This window comes from Notolepis coatsorum, assembly GCF_963971535.1.
Source record: "Notolepis coatsorum genome assembly, chromosome: 4".
In the NCBI taxonomy this organism is placed as follows: domain Eukaryota; kingdom Metazoa; phylum Chordata; class Actinopteri; order Aulopiformes; family Paralepididae; genus Notolepis; species Notolepis coatsorum.
The window spans coordinates 5,593,756-5,615,871 of NC_140168.1; the positions used below are offsets into that span (position 1 = coordinate 5,593,756).

Below are 22,116 nucleotides of genomic sequence, written 5' to 3' on the forward strand. Positions count from 1 at the left end.
TCACTATCACACACACCGACGGTCCTTCTGTGTATTGTCGCAGTGAAAGGGTTAACCGTTTTGGTTAGTGCGACAGTGAAAGGGTTAAGGCACAGCTGAAGACTGCACCTGTTTTTATTGGCTCTCTGAGGCTTGGTGTTGTAGTTATATGACGTTGTGTGTGTACTGTATTTTATATTTCTTTTAGTATTTCTGTGGTGGTGGTGGGAGGCAGGGGCGGACCTTCCTACAGGCGATATAGGCGGTCGCCTAGAGCGCCACCCAGAGGGGGGCGCCAAAAAAAAAAAAAAAAAAAAAAAATCTTTATTTTTTTTTCTTTATTTTTTTTTTTTATTATTATTATTATTTTTTTTTGTGCAGTTTTGGCGCCCCCCTCTATATCGGCAACCATTATTTTTACATAAAAAAAATTCTAACATAAGGGAAAATGAGCCAAAAATCTAAAACGGTCGGTCGGTCTGAGCCTCAGCTTTAGGTGTTCACAGTCAGAACATGCTAGAGCGCTGTGCATTGATGGGTATCGGTCAAGTGTTTATAGAATTGTAAATTGTGGTGAATCTCGCCTAGGGCGCCAAATGTGCTAGGTCCGCCCCTGGTGGGAGGGGTTCACGTTAGGGTTAACCCTTTCACTGCGACACGACAAAGGGTTACCCCTTTCACTCACTACTATCTATCTAGGTCGTCCTCGGACGGGCCCTCCATCGGTGCTTCCAGTCATCCCGATCCTCCATGCATCTGGCTAGCTCGCCGGTGCTTTCTGCTCCCGCATCTCTCCTGAGTACGTCCACGTAGGTTAACGTGGGACGTCCTCGTGATCGATGCCCGTGTGTTGGTTCCCACGGCACAAGTTTGCTGGTTGGCATCTCATGGTGTCTCTGGCAGTGACCTGCCAGCCTCATTCTCCTGACTGCCACTTTATCGCTCACCTTTAGCACCCCCCCATACAAGATTGCATTAGTGACATGCTCATCCCTGTTGATGTTGAGCACCACGCGCATTATTCTGGTGTAGCACCCATCCAAGGACTTCTGCAGGGTGGGCTTCAAGGTCCAGCATTCACTGCCATACAAAAGGACAGACTCAACTGTTGCATGAAATAAGTTGAGCTTGATTTGACGGGGGAGGTTGGATTTCCACACACTGGTCATGCCGTTCAGAGCCCTCCACGCAAGCGCCTTCCTCACTTTAAGGTCTTGCTCGGACGAGTTGACCCACGAGCACTACCACGCTACAGAAGGTTAACCCTTTCACTACCACACTACAGGAAAGGGGCCTATAAAACATTATTAACATCTTATTATCCAAGTCTTGTCCTCTCTCTCTCTCTCTCCAGCTCTCTCTCTCTTCATCTCTCTCTCCCTCTCTCCATCTCTCACTCTCTCTCCATCTCTCTCCCTCTCTCCTTCTCTCTCTCTCTTCATCTCTCTCTTCTCATCTCCCTCTCTCTCCCTCTCTCTCCATCTCTCTCTCTCCATCTCTCTCTCCCTCTCCTTCTCTCTCTCCATCTCTCTCTCCTTCTCTCTCTCCCTCTCCCTCCCCCTCCCCCCTCTCTCTCTCTCTTTCTTTATAAGCAAAGTATCTTACTCATAGATGCACGTTTCTATCGAGACAGCTACTGTATTTATTGACTGAGTGTCTCTTTTGTGTCAACTTTGTTTATTTTGTGTTCCTGGTTTGGGGGTCAGCTGGGGGTCAGAAGTGTACCATGTCCGTGGCCACCCTCCTGGGGCAGATCATCTTCCTCATCCTGATCGCTAAGAAGGTTCCGGAGACCTCCAAGGCAGTGCCACTTATTGGAAAGTAAGATCAAAGAAACACCACTTCATAAGATACAATTGATTGATTGATTGATTGATTGATTGATTGATTGATTGATTGATTGATTGATTGGTTGAATTGATTGGACATTTTATTAACAGATTGCAGAATGGGTACAATACAGTACGGCTCAATACACACAATTGTTAAGGGGATGCAGACCAGAGAAAGACTTCCGTCTTGTATACATCAGGGTCCCCCATTTTCAATTCATCATAACATATGACATACATGACATACAGATAGACAGTACTGCTACATCTAGACATTTATGACATACCAGTATGACAATACAATACCATACCATACCATACCATACCATACCATACCATACCACACCATACCATAACACACCATACCATACCATACAATACGATACCATAAGATAAGATCAGATAATATAAGATACATTTTATTATTAGCAAGGCGTGGAGCAACCCCTCCCACCCACTACACACAGACTTGGCTGATAGAAGGAGCACGTTTAGTGTTAGACTAGATGCAACACTGAACAGCACAGGAAGTCCTTCATTCCGACAGCCATCAGAATTTATAACGCATCACTGTGCACAGGGTGACAGTACTATATGGCATAATCTTCCTAGACTTTTACTTTTAAATCAACATTTTACAATTTTACACTTATTACTAGGGATGTCCGATATCGGTATCGGTAAAAAAAAAAAAAAAAAAAACAATAACAATATTTGTTATATATATATCCAGTGAAATTATTAGTTACCTGAAATTATTCAGTTTTTTGGGGGGGGGAAACCCTGCATATATCGGTATCGGTTGATATCGGTTGATATCGGTATCGGAAATTAAGAGTTGGACAATATCGGAATATCGGTATCGGTAAAAAAGCCAATATCGAGCATCCCTACTTATTACTGTACATTTCTGTATATTTTGGCTGTATATTTTAGAATGTATATACATATCAGAATGTATATCCCGATTCCCGGACCATATTTTATTCTTTATTCTTATTTTTATTCGTATTCGTGACTTTTGTCTTTGACTACCTAAATGTTTACTGTGAGCGATCTGTAGTGCTGAATTTCCCTCTGGATAAATAAAGTATTTCTAGGGCTGTCAGTTTATCGCGTTAATTAGATTAATTAATTACACAGCAAATTATCGCGTTATCCCATTAATTCCATAAGAACGTAGAATAAACATTTACAGACTTTTTTTTTTTTTTTAAATGGTTGCATGTTCTTGATATCTGATTCTAGGGACATCTATGGATCTCAGGGAATGTATTCCCAGTGTCAGAAATACTGTGTCTGTTACTAGGCTTGAGTAAATTGTAATGAACCCAATGAGAATATCAATTCAATTATTTTTATTTGTTTATCTTTGACTGTGAATAACACCATGCTAAAATTGACCAGACCTGAAAAATCTAAGCAAATGAATAAAGGGAAGATGATTAAACAGAAGGTTTTGTAGATACAGTACTGAATTCTGCCATTACAAATCCTGTATTTAATTAGATAAATTTGTTTAATCGCCTGACAGCACTAAGTATTTCTATTCTATTATTTAATGCACTACACAGGTATCGATACTATAGGTTTGCTCGTATCTAACCCACTGTGTTCTCGTTCATTCTGTCCGCAGATATTTAATCTTCGTGATGTCGGTGTCCACCATGGTGGTGATGAACTGTGTGATCGTGCTCAACGTGTCCCTGCGGACCCCCAGTACTCACAGGATGACCGACACAGTCAGGAAGGTGAGAAACTGCGGCCCGCCGGACCGTGAATGTGATCTATCACCATAAAAGTACTCTCAGAGTAAAATACAAGTTTCAAGTTTCAAGTTTCTTTAATAGTTGTCATACAAAAGTACAGAATACTTTTACACAAAATGCTTCTTACTGTTACGCTCCAGACACTGTGCTAGACAAGATAAGTATGAAATAAAATAGTATAGCATGTAAAAATAGAAGTAAAAATAGGAGTAAAAATGGAAATAAAAATAGAAATAGAAGTCACAGTGTTCAGTATAGACACATGTACAATGTTTGATGCAGAATAGAAGTAACTGAGTTACCATACAATATACAATATACTATGCAATGTACTTGTAACTGAGGGGTACAATTCCCTGACTGTATTACTAGATATGATACTTACTACCACTACCTTTGTACTTAATATTCGGCCACCCAGTACACGGCATAAATATATTATCATGAACACTCTCACGTAGATGAAACGGATCCAACACAAATGTACGAATTAGAAACAGGTCTTTATTTCTACACAGCGATGGTGTGTAGAATAAGCACTTAATCACTTAATTACATTTATGAATTGAAATAGTATGCACTTTTATGGCAAGAAGTATTCGTCGGTATATCAATAGAGAATGTCCAATCTCTGAAGGCGCAGGTGGTAAATATACGACCTGGAATAGTTAAGGAATAACAGCAATGATACTTTAATGATTATACTAGATACACTAGAGGGGGTTAATCCGGTCGCTTGTAAGCCGACAGGAGTAGGAGGGGGGGGGGGGGGGGTAGAATCCGGCTGCCTCGTCCGGCCAAGGGTATCCCAGGTGAACCCACTGTAGTGCCGTTCAATGCGCCGGCGATCCTTGGACCACAGATGAAAGCAGGTGGACTCTTTGTGGGCCGGCTCTCTCCGGTCCACGGGGGAGAGACGTGAAGCGACCTCGTCTTGCAGAGCGTCTCCTCACCTTGCGTCCTCTCCGGGGGGGGGGTTCCAACACACGGCAGTGTCGGGGGTCTTTATCCATGGAATAATCAAAGTATCCAAAGCATAATCCGTGCCTGGGAAGGCGGGCTGTCGTCGGTAGAATAATCCGGTATACAGGTCCACTCGCTCGTCGGCTCTGGGGCTCCTCGGGTGCAGCTTCACATAGGGTCAACCACCCTGGGTAAGCAGCCAGTTCTCTGCCCGAAACGATGGGGTACTGACTACGGTAGTATTCTCACCGCACGAAGCACTATATATTAACAGACTATTATTAGCTTAATAGACTACGTCCAACTCGACGATATAGTGCCAAATATGACTATTCAAATATTAATATACACGATGTCTCAATACCGATGGTAGGCGAACTTGGCCTTACTCCCACACGTGGCGTCGCGGGGAGGCTTTACGTCTGTGACTCTATTGGAGGGTAAGAAACTGGACTGAAAAGAAAGTCCTACTTTAGTAGCGCAGTATATATACGCACTATGAACAAATAGTCCCATCAGTGGTGCGGTAGCCAAATTCCTACGCGGAACTAGGACTTGTTCGTACATGTCGAGCGGTACGTTTGAACTGGGTCTGAGGGGTATGGCAGCCTGGCACCAAGGTCTCGACCAATAGTAGAATGGAGACTATTATGGGATGTTCAGTAGGCTAGAATGGATATTCAATGCATATTGTACAAGGAATATACAAGGGATATCAGGGAATATTAGAGAATATACAAATACAATTAAATATATATATATAAATAAATATATATATTCGGTTTAATCTGGCCCTTCACAACAGCCACCCCCTGAATAGGTCCCAGACCTAATCAGTTAAACAGAGACAGATTAATCGCGTTGTCTATTTACACATAAGGGTTTGCTGTAGGGGTCAGTCAACTTCACAAAGTCATAGGGTTGTAGGGTCATGGTCATCATCGATTGTGTCTGGGAGTCGAGGCAGTTCTATGAGCCTTGCCACGGGACGGGTGTAAGTGCGACCCTGGACGAGCACTTCAGCTGCTCGGACCTTGCCGTCGGCACCGGTGATCACTTTGCTTACGCGGCCGGCCGGCCACATAGCTCTGGGCAGTGATTGATCAATAATCATGACGACTGTTCCTTCTGTCAAATTGTCTCTCTCCTTTACCCACTTCTGGCGGGTCTGTAGAGACGGTAGGTAGTGCAGTAGGAAACTGTTCCAAAACTTGTCGGCTAATACTTGGCTGTACCTCCACATTCGTCGGCCGTTCGCTTCTTCAGGCCGGTACATTGTCTGTGGTAATGCAGGATCTAGCCGCCCCCATCAGGAGTGTGTTGGGGGTAACTGGGTCGATATCCGCCACATCACTGGAGACATATCCGAGGGGCTTCGAGTTAAGTACTCCCTCAATCTCCGTGAGGACTGTCATTAGGACTTCTTCCGCCACAGTCTGGGCCCCAAGTACTGCGTACAGGGCTGTCTTTATGGAGCGCACTTCTCGTTCCCAAGTGCCACCGAAGTGGGGTGCGTTTGGGGGGTTGAATTGGAAATCAACCTGTGCTGGAGCGAGGTGGGTCTTAAGTTCTGGGCCCATAGCTTGGAAGCTCTCTCTCAGCTCTCTTTCGCCGCCTTTGAAGTTTGTCCCATGATCGGACAATAGGGTAGACGGTCTTCCTTTCCGTGATGTGAATCTACGGAAGGCCATAAGGAATGAGTCTGTGCTCATGGTCGGGAGAAGCTCGATGTGTATCGCTCTGGTGGTCATGCATTTGAATACAATACCCCACCGCTTCTCGGTTCCTCTTCCTTTCTTTATGTGCAGCGGGCCAAAGCAGTCCATACCCGTTGAGTGGAATGGCTTGTCACCGATTCGGAGGCGACATGGAGGAAGGTCAGCCATCCTTGGTATGCTGGGCTGCGCGCGCCACTTGCGGCAGTCTAGACATGTTCGCTGGAAGCGTCGTACCGCCTCTCTTCCTTGTAGGATCCAGTAACGACGTCTGATTTCCGCGAAGACTCTTTCTGCTCCTGCGTGATGTACATCCTCATCGTATTTCTTTATAATCAGCTCTGTGACCTTGTGTCGGCTGTTCAATACGATCGGGTATTTAATGTCATCCGGTAGATTGGGGGCTCTGCGTAGGCGACCACCCACTCTGATGAGGGTATGAGCGTCGCTCTCGGGGGCCAGGTGAATTAATCTGCTGTCGGATGGGACGGGCTTTCCTCCCTGTAGACAGGCCAATTCATCGGGGAACGAGTCTCTCTGGGCTCGCTGCAGTAGAAGCAATTCTGCTTCCTCGTAGTTAGCTGCTGACATATCAGCGGGGAACTTGCACTCCGGGTGGTACCGCAGGAATGTTCTTTGTTGTGCACTCTCTATGGACGTGCAATCGTCTATGTCAGGGCCGGTGGAGGCTACGGTGCTCAATCCACAGAACACAGACTTCTTAATTTCCACCTCCTCTGGACTTGCTTCCCTCGGGATAGGCATGGGCCACTGTCCTTCCGGGAGTCTTAGGAATGCGGGGCCGTCACTGTAGACATTGCGACGGGTGAGGTCATCCAGGGGCATCCCCCGGGTGATGACGTCAGCTGGGTTCTGTTTTGTATCAACGTAGCGCCACTCTGTTTCTCCGGTTAACTCTTCGGTTAAGTCTTGAATCTCGGTGACTCTGACTCCCACGAAGACTTTGTACTTGCATGAGTCCGATTTGATCCAGGCGAGTACCGTCGTGGAATCTGACCACAGGATTGTTCTAGACACCGGTATGGTGAGCTCACGTTGGATGAGCGTGGCTAGGTGCGCTCCGGCTAGGGCTGCGCAGAGCTCTAGACGTGGGATAGATTGTTGCTTGCGTGGGGCTATTCTCGAGCGGGCGAGGACAAATGCTGTGTAGATCTCTCCCCCCTGGTCTTGGGCCCGCAAGTAGGCTACTGATCCGTATGCGACCTCTGAGGCGTCACTGAAGACGTGTAAGTCCATTTTACATGTCTCTGGCCTCACCGTGGGTGGGAAGTAGCTTCGGCGCATATTAACGCCTGGGAATGAGTGGAGCTCCATCTCCCACTCTCTCCAGGTGGATGCAAGGTGTGCGGGAATGGGGTCGTCCCAGCCCTGGTCCTTGTCCCACAATGCTCGTACAATCATTTTTGCCCTGGTGGTGTACGGTAGAATACATCCTAGCGGGTCATATTGTCGGGCGAGTGTTGTGTACACACTCCGTCTGGTGGTCGGCGCCGCCGCCGGCCTTCCCTGCTCCGTAGTCAGGGGCTTGTGTCTGTAGTGAAGCGAATCTGTTTTGAATCGCCACACCAATCCCAGGGTCATCTCCTGGGCTTCTCCCGGGATTGTAGCCATCCAGGTCTCGCTGCTGGCTGCCTTGTCCTCGGAGGAGAGGCTGCGCAGTACTTGCGGATCGCTGCTGGCCCACTGCCTGAGATCAAAGCCGCCTTTGATCAATGAGGCGCGGAGTTTAATCAGGAGAGCCTCGGCTTCTTCCTGGGTTGAAAGGCTTTGTAGACAGTTGTCTACGTAGAAGCTGTTCTTTACGCTGTGTCGGACCTCTTCGTCCGCTGCTGGGTCCTCTGCTACATGTTTCTGTAGTGCAAATGTCGCACAGCAGGGGCTGCACGTCGTTCCGAAGGGGAGGACTTCCCATTGGTAGATGGCTGGGTGCTCATCTCCTGGCTTCTCTCTCCATAGGAACCGTAACAGGGGCTTGTCCGCCTCTACTAATCTCACCTGCAGGAACATTCCTTTAATGTCCCCGCTGATGGCCACCTTTTCCTGGCGGAAGCGGAGTAGAACGCCGAGTAGGGAGGGGCCGAGTGTGGGACCGGGCAGTAACTCTTTATTCAGATTTTGGGATCCGATCTGGTAGCTGCAGTTAAACACTATGCGGTCTTTACCGTTGTGATGGACCTTGTGGTGGGGCACGTACCACGATTCAGTGGTCTGGTCAGCCTCTTTAACGTCCATCTTTGTGACGTGTCCCGCTGTGATGAGCTTCTCAATCTCAGCGCGGTACACACCCTCTTGGGCGGGGTTCTTGGCTAAGCGCCGCTCCGTGTTCAGCAGGTACCGTTCTGTGGCGTCTGTCTTGGCGTGGAAAGTAGGCATTCCTTCTCGCCGCAGGAGTGGCGTGGCGTATCTCAACACGCCGTTGACCGGGACTCTCTTGGTCCCTGTCTCGAGGAGGTGAATGGCGTAAATGTCATCTTTAGAGCGAATGTCTTTCTTTCCGTTCTTAAAGGGCATTTGTTCTAAGGTCCATAGCCGCTCTACGTGTTGCAGGAGTGCGGTTTCTCCCTCTGTGACTCGGGAGTGGAGACATCTAGTGGCTGTACTTCGGTTGAGAGATTTGGCGAGCGGGCCTTGGAGAGTCCATCCCAAACGGGTCTCGACTGCTGCAGGGCAGCCTCGGGGTCCGGTATGAACCCGGTCTATCGGGACAATGAGGTCTGCATGGTCGGAGCCTATCAACAGGGTCGGCATAGCATTGTCTATGAGCGGGATCGGTAACTTGCGCAGATGTGCATATTTCTCCATCAGCTTGGCGACGGGGTATGTGTACCGCGACAGTCCTATTTCTTGGCTGGTGAAAGCGTCTGCAATCTGGTACCGTCGCTCAGGCTGGCCGCTTGCTGCGATAGAGAATGAGACATTCTCGCCCTTTATCGTCTTCAAATCTCGTCTTATTGTCCGAATTGTCATTTGGGTTTCGCTTCCCCGCAGCCCTAGCTGGGCCGCAGCGGAGGCGAGCAGCAGGGTCTTCTCTGACCCGTCATCGAGGACGGCGTAAGTGTCCAGGACTTTATTCTGGTAGCTTAGTGTCACACGCACTACTTTTAGGAGTACTCGGGCTCCACTGCTGCTGGCGGGATCGATGTACATGACGCTCGCTTTGCGGCTGGATGGTGCAGGTGAAGGGCGCCGTCTGTTACTGTCGTGAAGTATGTCCAGATGGGCTCCATCGCACTTGGTGCACCTTTTCTATAAGCGGCATTCGGCTGCCATGTGTGAGCGCGCACAGCGAAAACAGCGCTTGTTGGACTTTATCCATTGACCTGCTTCCTCCGCGTTCAGCTTGGGGAAGGAGTCACATTGCGCTAGCCAGTGTTCTTTCTCACAGTAGGGGCACACTATCTTCCACTTCTCCGTTCTGGAGGGGGTACTGTGGCTCCTGCTGCTCGGTACTGACTCCGATTGGTGCATCACAGTCACCGATCTTCTTCCATCATTTAGTCGTCTGGTTTCTTCTCTGGAGCCAGGGGTGCTCCGTCCGAATGTATCTAGCCGTAGGCTGCTGACTTCTCTCGCCAGGAAGTCTGCTAGATCGAGGAGGTTCGGTTCGGGGCCATTCGGGTCTCTGTGGTCCCTCTGCCGCCTAAAGCGCTCCTGACGAGCGGGCGGCAGCTTCTCCAGGATCCTTTCCACATTTGAGTTGGCGTAAAGTTCATGCCTCCCCTTCTCTCTTTGCGCTCCCAACATCCCTACCAAGGACTGCACTCTGATGGACAGGTCGTCCAGTGCTCGATTGTCTATTGCTGGGGGTAAGCGGTCGATGTGTCGGATCTCCTGGATCACGTAATCCCATATGCGCCCATACCTCTGGTCCAATGCTACCAGCGCTGCTGTGTATGGGGTGGTGGAAGTCGCGTAGGCGAGCGCTATATTATGTGCGCGGGGTACCTTTAAGTGCTTCAGTAGGATGGCGTATTTGTGGCGTTCATCCAATACATCCACCAACATGGTCTCCAGACACATGCGGAGTTCTGTATACTGGGCCCGGTTCTCTTGGGTGAAGTCGGGTACCATAGGCGTGCCAATGTATGACGCTGACTGTGGATACATCGGCGAGCGTTGGGGGAGAGGCCTCCTAGGCGAGTCTCCTCCCGCTCCTTGGTATGGGCTGGTACCGGCAGTGTACCATGGCCCGCTTGTCCAGGTGCTGTTCCTCGGTGCGGGTCGTGCGTCGTGCTCACCCGTGTATAGAGTCGGGGGTCTGTAGCGCAGCTCCGCGGGAGTATAGCCTGGGCTGTACCGGACCTCCTGGTCCGGTAGAGTACTGTGCTGTCGTCGGGCGTGGTTCTCCTCCTCTTCCTCTTCGTCTTCAGTTAGGTCATCCAGTGCTTGTAGTCTCTGGTTTAGCCTCTCCACAGGATATGCTGCTCCTTCCCGGTTGCTAGGTCTCGCTTGGACCGGTGGGGGGAGGTGGTCTGTGGGGGGTATAGACCTCGTCTGTTGGTCAAGTTCAGGGTTGTTTACTCGGCTAGGGGATGCCGCCCTGGAGGTGTGTCTAGACGAGTTCCTGGAGCCTCTGGCGGAGGGAGAGGGTGTTGTCCGTCTGATCAGCTGTTCTATTAGTTGCGACTGCTGTCTGTCGCGCGCTGCATCCCGTTGAGCACCGGCTCGTTCTCGGGCCACATTCTCTTCCATCTGAATGCGTCTTATTTCTAGACGTATCTGCTCGTGTTCGCTTCGCTGCTGGATCTGCAGTCGGTCGTGTTCAGCAGCGGCGTTCAGGCTGATAAGGAAGGCCTGCTGTAGGGTCCTCTCTGCCTCGCTGGGAGAAGGCGGTTGTATAGGGGAGCCTTCCCTCGGGGTACTCCTTGCGGAGCCTTGGAGCTCTATCTCCACGGTGCTCTCCCCGTCTTCTTCCGTGCTGAGTTCTCTCTCGGTAGCGTTGTATTCCTCCCGGGACTCATCGGGGACTACTTCTTCAGTACTGGCGGGGTGTGAAGTCATGTCTGGTTCCCACTGGTCCCCACCGTGAACTTGGTCAGTTACATTAGAACCCGTAGGGGCCTCTATGGTCGGGGTAGTCTGGGCGTTGGGGTTAGACATACTTTTACTTTCTAGTTTTACCGCGTTTACTGTTAGTAGAAGACTAGGTTGTTGACTGACAGCGTAAGCCTCTAAGTACTGAGGGAGCCGTCGTTCGCGCTGCGGGCGTTGGTTAGGAGGATCGTTTTGTGGAGTGTTCATCATAGGCCATTTCAATATTAATAACACTATATTAATATTACACTAATTACCCTCCGGCTCGAAGGACCAATTGTAACTGAGGGGTACAATTCCCTGACTGTATTACTAGATATGATACTTACTACCACTACCTTTGTACTTAATATTCGGCCACCCAGTACACGGCATAAATATATTATCATGAACACTCTCACGTAGATGAAACGGATCCAACACAAATGTACGAATTAGAAACAGGTCTTTATTTCTACACAGCGATGGTGTGTAGAATAAGCACTTAATCACTTAATTACATTTATGAATTGAAATAGTATGCACTTTTATGGCAAGGAGTATTCGTCGGTATATCAATAGAGAATGTCCAATCTCTGAAGGCGCAGGTGGTAAATATACGACCTGGAATAGTTAAGGAATAACAGCAATGATACTTTAATGATTATACTAGATACACTAGAGGGGGTTAATCCGGTCGCTTGTAAGCCGACAGGAGTAGGAGGGGGGGGGGGGGGTAGAATCCGGCTGCCTCGTCCGGCCAAGGGTATCCCAGGTGAACCCACTGTAGTGCCGTTCAATGCGCCGGCGATCCTTGGACCACAGATGAAAGCAGGTGGACTCTTTGTGGGCCGGCTCTCTCCGGTCCACGGGGGAGAGACGTGAAGCGACCTCGTCTTGCAGAGCGTCTCCTCACCTTGCGTCCTCTCCAGGGGGGGGGGTTCCAACACACGGCAGTGTCGGGGGTCTTTATCCATGGAATAATCAAAGTATCCAAAGCATAATCCGTGCCTGGGAAGGCGGGCTGTCGTCGGTAGAATAATCCGGTATACAGGTCCACTCGCTCGTCGGCTCTGGGGCTCCTCGGGTGCAGCTTCACATAGGGTCAACCACTCTGGGTAAGCAGCCAGTTCTCTGCCCGAAACGATGGGGTACTGACTACGGTAGTATTCTCACCGCACGAAGCACTATATATTAACAGACTATTATTAGCTTAATAGACTACGTCCAACTCGACGATATAGTGCCAAATATGACTATTCAAATATTAATATACACAATGTCTCAATACCGATGGTAGGCGAACTTGGCCTTACTCCCACACGTGGCGTCGCGGGGAGGCTTTACGTCTGTGACTCTATTGGAGGGTAAGAAACTGGACTGAAAAGAAAGTCCTACTTTAGTAGCGCAGTATATATACGCACTATGAACAAATAGTCCCATCAGTGGTGCGGTAGCCAAATTCCTACGCGGAACTAGGACTTGTTCGTACATGTCGAGCGGTACGTTTGAACTGGGTCTGAGGGGTATGGCAGCCTGGCACCAAGGTCTCGACCAATAGTAGAATGGAGACTATTATGGGATGTTCAGTAGGCTAGAATGGATATTCAATGCATATTGTACAAGGAATATACAAGGGATATCAGGGAATATTAGAGAATATACAAATACAATTAAATATATATATATAAATAAATATATATATTCGGTTTAATCTGGCCCTTCACAACAGTACTAATATACAATACTATATAGTGCAAAGCAGAAATGGGATGAGGTACAATTTAGGTACAATTTACAGTAAGGTGTACGAGTTGTAGTGCAAATCCTTTGCCAATAAATATAAAGTGTGTTTAGGTGTTCTAAAGTGTGGAGAGTGGGTGCTGCAGTGTGTTGTTTGTTTAAAGTGAGTGTGTGCGTGTGGATGTGTGCAGGGGCGTAGCTGGGGGGGGGGGGGGGGGGTAGCTTAGGATGATTCCAAGGGCCCAGCACTGGGGGGGGGGGGGGGCCCAAAAAAAAAAAAACATCACTCAGGTGTATTATTGATGCTCTCATTGATACTATGTTTGTTTCTGAAGTGTGTGTGTGTGTGTGTGTGTGTGTGTGTGTGTGTGTGTGTGTGTGTGTGTGTGTGTGTGTGTGTGTGTGTGTGTGTGTGTGTGAGATATATAGAGAGAGAGGGGGGGCTTTGGTAGACTATTGCATTGGTCCATTCATTGAAGATGAACGCAATGCGACATCCTTTACTAGGCTCACCCACCAACAGTGCAGGTGCTGAACTGCTGATCCGAATGTATAGGTAAAAACCATATTATGCGTTTTCATCAATAAAAAAATGGCCAAAAAAAAATCCGCTTACGCGCGCTCGCATTCACTGGGGGCCTACAAATACATTATTTCATGGGGCCCAGAATATGGAGCTACACCCCTGGATGTGTGTGCTGTGTGCATTTGATGGTTGTTGCATAGTGTTTATTGTTCGTTGAGCAGCCTGATGGCCTGGGGATAGAAGCTATTATTTTGCAGTTTTGCAGTTGGGACCCGACTACAGAAAGCAGCGACATTCTTCTTGTAGGAAGTTATGTAATACAGATTTAAATTAGCCGAGAGAGACCAGGGTATCTAAGTGGATATAGTCCTGTAGCCCATTCCATACCCAAGGTGCGAAGCTTGAAAAAGCTGTTCTTCCTAGTTCAGTGTTTATTCTCTGGTTATTTTTAAAGTAGCCATCTTGTGGACCTGGTATGGTAGCTGCTAGAGGCACAGCTAATTAGATTTCCTTTCCTTTCATCGCCTTTTGTTAACACCTCCCTCCCCCCCTGTACCCTCCTTCCCCCACCCCTCACCTGGTCATCCCTCCCCCGCCCCACTTTCATCCCAAATAGCTAGTTATAGAGTGCTGCTGTGTTTGTATTTTTTTGTATTTATTTATTAACACAAAGAGTTAAACAAAAGTAAAAAAAAAAATACATAACCATATTGTGTATAGGAGAAGTTTAGAAGCCTAGGGGCTTATCGAGAACTTCCCCTGTTTTGTAAAATCAAACATACAAAAATAAACATATTATTATAAAAGATACCAGTAATACATTCAAAAGATATGTGTTAATACAAACATACATACACACAGTACATACATGCATATATACTGCGTACATAATAATACATAACCACCCACCCACCTGCCTACAAACCTAACCCACAATTGCACTCTGGTTGGATGCCAAACTTCTTTTCATTGTGCTGCATGATGACAAAAAAATACATACTTCGACTCCTTACATTTAAAATGCAGACCTACAAAGTACAAAGTACAAATCTCACAGGTCCAACCATTTTAATTAGTATATTATTTGTTTCTCTGGCTGAACTAACGTTAACGTTATTAATCCTGCGGCCGCGCTTTATTTAAAAACAGCCAATCAAATCCCCATCAATGGAAAATGTACCCGCCCATACCCATGCTGATTGGTCCTTGTGCAAGACTAGAAAGCGGGGATCTTTGATTAAACACCTGCTATCAGAAGAATAAGACAGTCATAAAAAAGGTTTTTATTTTTACTTTTTAGTACTTAAGTACATTTAAAAGTAGAAACTTTTTTACTTTTACTCAAGTGTGTAGGGGAGAACAGGGATAGTTGTCACACTTTTTACTCTAGTGTGAATTGCTCATCATCAAAACATCTTTCAATAGTCATTCTTACATTAAATTGAAGCTTAAGATGTTGGCTTGAAATGTGTATCCCTCTCATTTCCCAACGTATTGTAACAAAGAGTTAATCACCTATCAAAGACACTCTGACACATTGTGACAACCAACCCCATCATGGGGATGGTTGTCACACACTATGGGGTTGGTTGTCACCATGTGTTTTAATGGGAAAAATCTTAAAAAGAAGGCAGAACTAATTTTGAAAGTTGAATTGCATTGACAAGTTGACAAATACATAACTTAATGCATCTTAACATGAACATAAACAGGAAACACATCTTTAGGCCATCCTATATAACAAAATAAGAACACAGTAAATCGGCCTAACAATAATAGCCTACACAACATGTGACAACCAACCCCAACTGGAATGTCTTGATAGCATCAAGGCTAACAGCCATCTAACAACTAGTTAGCTAGCTAACAACAATCTAAACTATAGCTATCCCTTCACACTTTTAATAATAATAATATTTGTTTCATTATAAACCAATTGTGTAAAAGCCTAGAAGAAAAATACTAAGGTGCGGAATATTTACAAATGGACATGAAAAACACAAAAAGTCCTCTCACCTCAAGTTCAGCTGTTTCACTCCAAAGATGACAATGTAGGTGAACTCTGACCCCAATTCTGGACATTTAAATACCAAAGTATGGGAGACAGGACCCTCTGGTGGTGAAATATAATGAATGTGACAACCTACCCGTGTGACAACATCCCCCGTTCTCCCCTACCCATACTTTCACTTACATGTACATTTAGTCATTTAGCTCAGGGGTTCCCAAACTTTTCAGGCCGGGACCCAGAAAATAAGGCGTCAGAGAGCCGCGGCCCAATGCACATCGTCAGGCTTTTTTTTCTTTTTTTTTTGCCAGGCGACCGATTTTTTAAGCCAAATATCACTTCAACCCTATTAAGTTAGTTCAAGTTAGTTATTAATTTATATGTGCTATTTATGAGAGGGCTAACTTGTTGCAAAATAATAATGATAATAATAATAGCCTCATTAAAATACTATTGTTGCTTCGGTTGTTTTCAGCGTTTTATGTGCATAATCTGTTATTTAGTTTGAAATGTTCGTTGAAATAAGTAGATTTTTCGTTTTTGTTTATTTATTAAGTTAATATAAAACCATATAGTGACATTTTAGAATACAATAGAATAGAATTTTAGAATACAACTAGAAACACTGTCCTGGCCTGCTTCTAAGTTCAGTGGCCTGACAAAAAAAAAAAAAAAAATGTTGGGAATCATCTCGCGGCCCTCCCGTGGCTGCTCGCGGCCCACATTTGGGTCGCGACCCCGACTTTGATTTAGCTGACGCTTTATCCAAAGCTACTTACAAGTTCTGTACGACAAGTCATCAGGAAGGGTACAACTCTATCAGCTGAGTAACAATGTTCATCAAAGTGTTGCGTGTTACAGTGTAGGTTAGTTTATTAGGACAGGTGCAGGACAGGGTTAGTTTTTTTTAGTTTTTTTCATTATTTCAGATAATGGTTGAAGAAGTGCGTCTTTAGTCGACGGCGAAAGATTGGACGGGATTCGGCTGTCCTAACTGGGGTGGGTAGTTCATTCCACCATTGTGGGGCAAGGACTGAGAATAGGCGGCTTCTCTTTGATGACCCTCCGGGAGCTTGGATAGGAGTAGGTCTGAGGCGGCCAGAAGATGCAGAGCGTAGGGGTGTTGATGGTGTGTAGTTAGAGACCATTGACCGGAGGTAGGCGGGAGCGGTTCCCTTTGCCGCACGGTATGCTAGGTCGAGGGCCTTGAAGCGGATTCGTGCAGCAATGGGGAGCCAGTGCAGGTCCCTAAGAAGTGGGGTGACATGGGCCGACTTCGGTAGGTTTGAGATCAGGCGGGCCGCTGCGTTTTGAATGAGTTGAAGAGGCTTGGTGGCGGTGGCCGGGAGGCCAGCGAGCAGTGCGTTGCAGTAGTCGAGGCGGGAGATGACTGTTGATTGGACGAGGAGTTGGGTGGTTTCTTTTGTCAGGAAGGGGCGGATCCTTCTGACGTTGCTCAGGAGGAATCGGCAGGTTCTGGTTGTCGCTGCGATGTGAGCAGAGAAGTTCAACTGGTCGTCGAGGACGACACCAAGGTTCTTGGCGGTCGGGGACGTGGTCACAGCTGCATTCTCGACTGTGATGGAAAGGTCGGTCAGGGGGGAGGATTTGGCCGGCAGGTGGAGCAATTCTGTTTTGCTTAGGTTCAGTTTGAGGTGGTTGGTCGTCATCCAGGTGGAGATGTCGGACAGACAGGCCGAGATCCGCTCAGAGACGTGGATATCTGAGGGAGGGAAGGAGAGGAAGAGTTGAGTATCATCGGCATAACAATGATACGAGAAGCCATGAGACGTGATAATGTTACCCAGTGATTTAGTGTAGAGGGAGAAGAGAAGGGGTCCTAGGACCGAGCCCTGGGGGACACCCGTCCGCAGGGTGGCGGGTGGCCGACAGGGTCCCTCTCCATGACACTTGGTAGGAGCGGTCATTGAGGTATGATGACAGCCATGTCAGCGCAGTTCCAGCCACTCCCATTCCTGCGAGGGCCGCGAGGAGGATCTGGTGGTTGACTGTGTCGAAGGCTGCAGATAGATCTAGGAGAATCAGGATGCGTCAATATTTTAGGCAACCAACTTGTGTTCAGCGTTTCTCTGATTGGCCACGACGCCCATGTGACCGCGGCAGCGCGAGAGAGCGGCAGTGCGGAAATAGGCTGCATTCTATTGCCATTCTCTGCGACAAACTCTAACCTTAACCAACTCCGAAACAGCGCCTAAACTTAACCCTTCTAACCTTAACCAACTCCGAAACAATGCCTAACCTTAACCCTAACCTTAACCAACTCCGAAACAATGCCTAAACTTAACCGGCGAAAGAATGCACGTTAAAAAAGAAATAAAGAAAATAAAATTGAAGGGATTCGAACTTGTCACCAACGCACCGCAGGATCCACAGCAAGGCGGCAAAGCAGTTGAGCTAACTGAGGGGGAATTACGGCTACATAATGCCGCGGCAGAGCTCCGCTGCCGCGTCGCCGCGTGGGCGTGGCTAGACGCAAGTTGGTTACCTTAAATAATTAAGCAATCAGGACAGAGGAGAGGCCTTTTCGCTTTTGCTAAGTGAAGCGCCTCTGTGACCGCAATGAGGGCCGTTTCTGTGGAGTGGCCAGTCCTGAAGCCAGACTGATTAGGGTCAAGGAGGTCATCCTGTAAGAGATAATCAGAAAGCACTTAGGTATCATTTCTGGGTACTTTTTACACCCCTGTTTGTGCTGCACGAGGACAATACGTGACGATGTGACGGTCCTCAGATCCTTCTCAACATCCTGCCTCGACTGCTGCGGATGCAGATGGTGCCCTGGACGCCCCCCAGAGACGACGCCTCGGAAGCAGGCAGCGGCCGCGGCGGCACTCCGGTGGGGAACTCAACCTGCAGGCGACGCAGCTCCCTGGGCCTCATCGTCAAGGCGGAGGAATACGTGATGAAAACCGCCCGGTCGGAACTCATGTTCGCCAAGCTCAGAGAGCGGAACGGCCTCGTGAAATCAATACTGGAGAAGATACGTAAGTGTTTTTTGTACGAAACGCGCCGCCGCGAGGGGCCCGTGATGTTTAACAGTACTGTATGTTTGCATATCTTGTATGTCACAAATCGCTGCTGTCGGGACAAAACCTCATAACTCCATTTTTTTAATTTTTTTTTTATTATATAAATCAACTCCGTAGATCATCCTCCATATGTGTGTGTGGGTTTTACAAAGTTTAAACAATGGGAAAGCATTAAACCGATCATCTGTCTAAACCTCCTAACTCTATTCACGCTCAAATCTGTGTTCGTTTTTTTCATCTGCTGAAAAGTTGGGTTTTTGGAGTTATGAGGTTTTGTCCCGACAGCAGCGAAATGTAACAGTACTGTATACCTGTATGTCATGTATGTCATAAATGACATGATTACCGTACTTTTCGCACTATAAGCCGCACCTGACTATAAGCCGCAGCAGCTAAATTGAATGATGTGTACATATATATATAAACCGCACTGGACTATAAGCCGCATGTGTTTTAATGTTTAATTACCATAATAAAGGAGTGGAGCCTGCGGCTTAATTTGACTCAACACGGGAAACCTCACATTTCACTTCTTCCATCACATTAAATCAGATGTTGGTGTGCTATAAACAACCAATATGATGTAGACTTGGCATCATATATAACCCCGACACGGAAAGGATTGACAGATTGATTGCTCTTTCTCGATTCTGTGGGTGGTGGTGCATAATAACAAGAATTAACTCATTTACAAGTTGTATTAAGTAAATAAGGGAACAGATAAATAACATTTCAATGCAGTAAAAAAAGCAATATTTCGATTTTCGGGTTTTGTCCACATATAAGCCGCACCGTTATATAAGCCGCAGGGTCGAAAAATGGGGGGAAAAGCCGCGGTTTATAGTCAGAAAAGTACGGTAGTTTAAATTAGATGATTCGATTATATTTTTATATCTGTATATCTGTATATTGTGTATGTCATAAATGTCACTATGAATTGAAAATGGGGGGACCCTGATGTAAACAAGACGAAAGTCTTTCTCTGGTCTGCATCCCCTTAACAATTGTGTGTATTGCGGCCGGGTAGCGCAGCGGACTAAGCGTCTGCCTACCACCACAGAGTCAGTGGGATCGAATCCAGCTGTGGTGCCTCCGGCTTGGCCGACCGTCCATACTGACACAATTGGCAGTGTCAGCGGGTGGGAAACCCGGTGAGGGTGGGTCCTGGTCGTTGTAAACAGCGACTCCTACAGTTCGGTCGGGGCGCCTGCACAGCGAGGAAAGGATCTGGAGGGAGGTAGTGTGACCCTTCCACACGTTACACTCCCCCCAGTGAGAGTCCGCGCTGCCGGGTGAAAAGAAGCGGTGGGCTGCGTACACATGTGTCGGAGGAAGCATGTGATAGTCTCTGCCCTCCCGGACCGACGGTAGGGGGTAGAGTGCGCAACGACCAGGAAGGGGATTGGGAATTGGCATAACGACACTGGGACGGGAGAAAAACGGAAAAAGAAGGAAAAAAAAAAAGAGAATAAAAACATTATAAAAAAACAATTGTGTGTATTGTGTGTTTTCAATCAATCAATCAATCAATCAATCAATCAATCAATCAATCAATGGGCGTTGAGGTTGTGTCACGGATGTTTAATATGGAGTTGATCTTTGACCTCAGATGACGGTTTGGACGAGGGCTCGGCGGAGCAGCTTAGCTTCAGTCTGGCCGGCGCCTCGCGGGAGCTGAGGCAGTGTGTGGCCTCCTGCAAACACCTGGCGGAGGGCACCCGCCAACACAACAACTTCCAGAGTGTAAGAACCACCTGATGTTCTAGTCACGTGACTTCATGCAATACAACTATAATATGATATATATTATTAACTAGACCAGGGGTCTCAAACTCGCGGCCCGCTGGATGATATTTTTAATGCGACTTTGTTCAACTTTTTTCAGTGTTGTAAAGTTTAAACCTTTTAAAATCTTAGACAAACAAAACACTTTGCTTTCATGAAATATTGTAAGCCGTCGTTTGAGGCTTTATAAAAGCAGCACAATGAACACAAATCTGTCAGTGCCGAGTCCGACCTCGTCTTAAATAACAAACGGCATTGCTTGTTGTAGTTAACAAAGAGAGGCAGAGTTGATTTTGCAATTTTTTTTTTAAATCATATATAATATTTGATGCGGCCCAGCCTCACCCAGACTCTACCTCCAGCGGCCCCCAGGTAAATTGAGTTTGAGACCCCTGGACGGACGGACGGACGGACAGACAGACAGACAGACAGACAGACAGACAGACAGAAGGGCCTCAAAACTCATCTTTTTAATAGAGCCTTTTGTTGATTTTTATCAATTTCTTTTGCTCCACACATCTTATGTTCTTTTACCAGTTTTATTTATTCTATGTTTCTCTTACTCTGCTACTAGTTTTAGTGTTATTTTGAGTCCTTGCTACTATAGCTTTAGTCTTGCCTATTTTTTTTTATTCTTTCTTCCTTTACTCTTGCTAGTTTTTATGTTCGCTTTGGGATTTGCTCCACAATTATAAAGCGCATTACAAATCAAATATATTATTATTATTATTATTATTATTATTATTATTATTATTATTATTATTATTATTATTATTAGATAGATAGATACATAGATACGTAGATACTATAGACAGACAGTACACACACTTCTTAGGGACCTGCACTGGCTCCCCATTGCTGCACGTATCCACTTCAAGGCCCTCGACCTGGCATACCGTGCGGCAAAGGGAACCGCTCCCGCCTACCTCCGGTCAATGATGGTCTCTAACTACACACCCTCAAGACCCCTACGCTCTGCATCTTCTGGCCGCCTCAGACCTACTCCTCCTATCTGAGCTCCGGGAGGGTCATCAAGGAGAAGCCGCCTATTCTCAGTCCTTGCCCCACAATGGTGGAATGAACTACCCACCCCAGTTAGGACAGCAGCCGAAACACGTCCAATCTTTCGCCGTCGACTAAAGACTCACTTCTTCAACCATTATCTGAAATGATAATAATAAAGAAAAATTAAAAAAAAATTAAAAAATCTAACCCTGACTAACCTTACTGTCATGCACTTAGTCCTAATAAACTAACCTACACTGTAACACTCAACACTTTGATGAACATTGTTGCTCAGCTGATAGAGTTGTGCCCTTCCTTCCTGATGACTTGTCGTACAGAACTTGTAAGTCGCTTTGGATAAAAGCGTTTCAGCTAAATGACTAAATGTAAAATGTAAATGTATAAACACACTCTTCCACCTTTGTCCCGCCTCCAGGAGAATGAAGAGTGGTTCCTGGTGGCCCGGGTGATTGACAGAGTGTGTTTCATCATCATGGTGCTGGTGTTCTTCACGGGGACCATTGGAATCTTCCTGATGGGCCATTTCAACGAGCCTCCCTCCGAACCGTTCCCCGGGGATCCCTTTAGGTACCTGCCTCCGGTAGGGAACCTCACTCACTGAGAGAACAAACTCGGGGGGGCAGACTGTCTGGGCCGGGTGAGCCTGTCTGTCTGTCTGGGGGTGAGCCAAGCCTGGAGGTGAGCCTGTC

General features: G+C 46.9%; 1 protein-coding gene across 1 annotated transcript in view; it reads left to right on the forward strand.

The window, feature by feature from the left end:
• The window catches only part of chrng (cholinergic receptor, nicotinic, gamma), a 53,088-nt gene extending 30,972 nt beyond the window's left edge, over positions 1 to 22,116 (forward strand). The window contains exons 8-12 of the mRNA XM_084312864.1: positions 1,686 to 1,800; positions 3,448 to 3,562; positions 18,319 to 18,571; positions 20,226 to 20,359; positions 21,843 to 22,116. Of these exons, the coding sequence (XP_084168990.1) occupies positions 1,686 to 1,800; positions 3,448 to 3,562; positions 18,319 to 18,571; positions 20,226 to 20,359; positions 21,843 to 22,028 (803 nt within the window). The 3' untranslated portion in view covers positions 22,029 to 22,116. The remainder of the gene's footprint in view (positions 1 to 1,685; positions 1,801 to 3,447; positions 3,563 to 18,318; positions 18,572 to 20,225; positions 20,360 to 21,842) is intronic.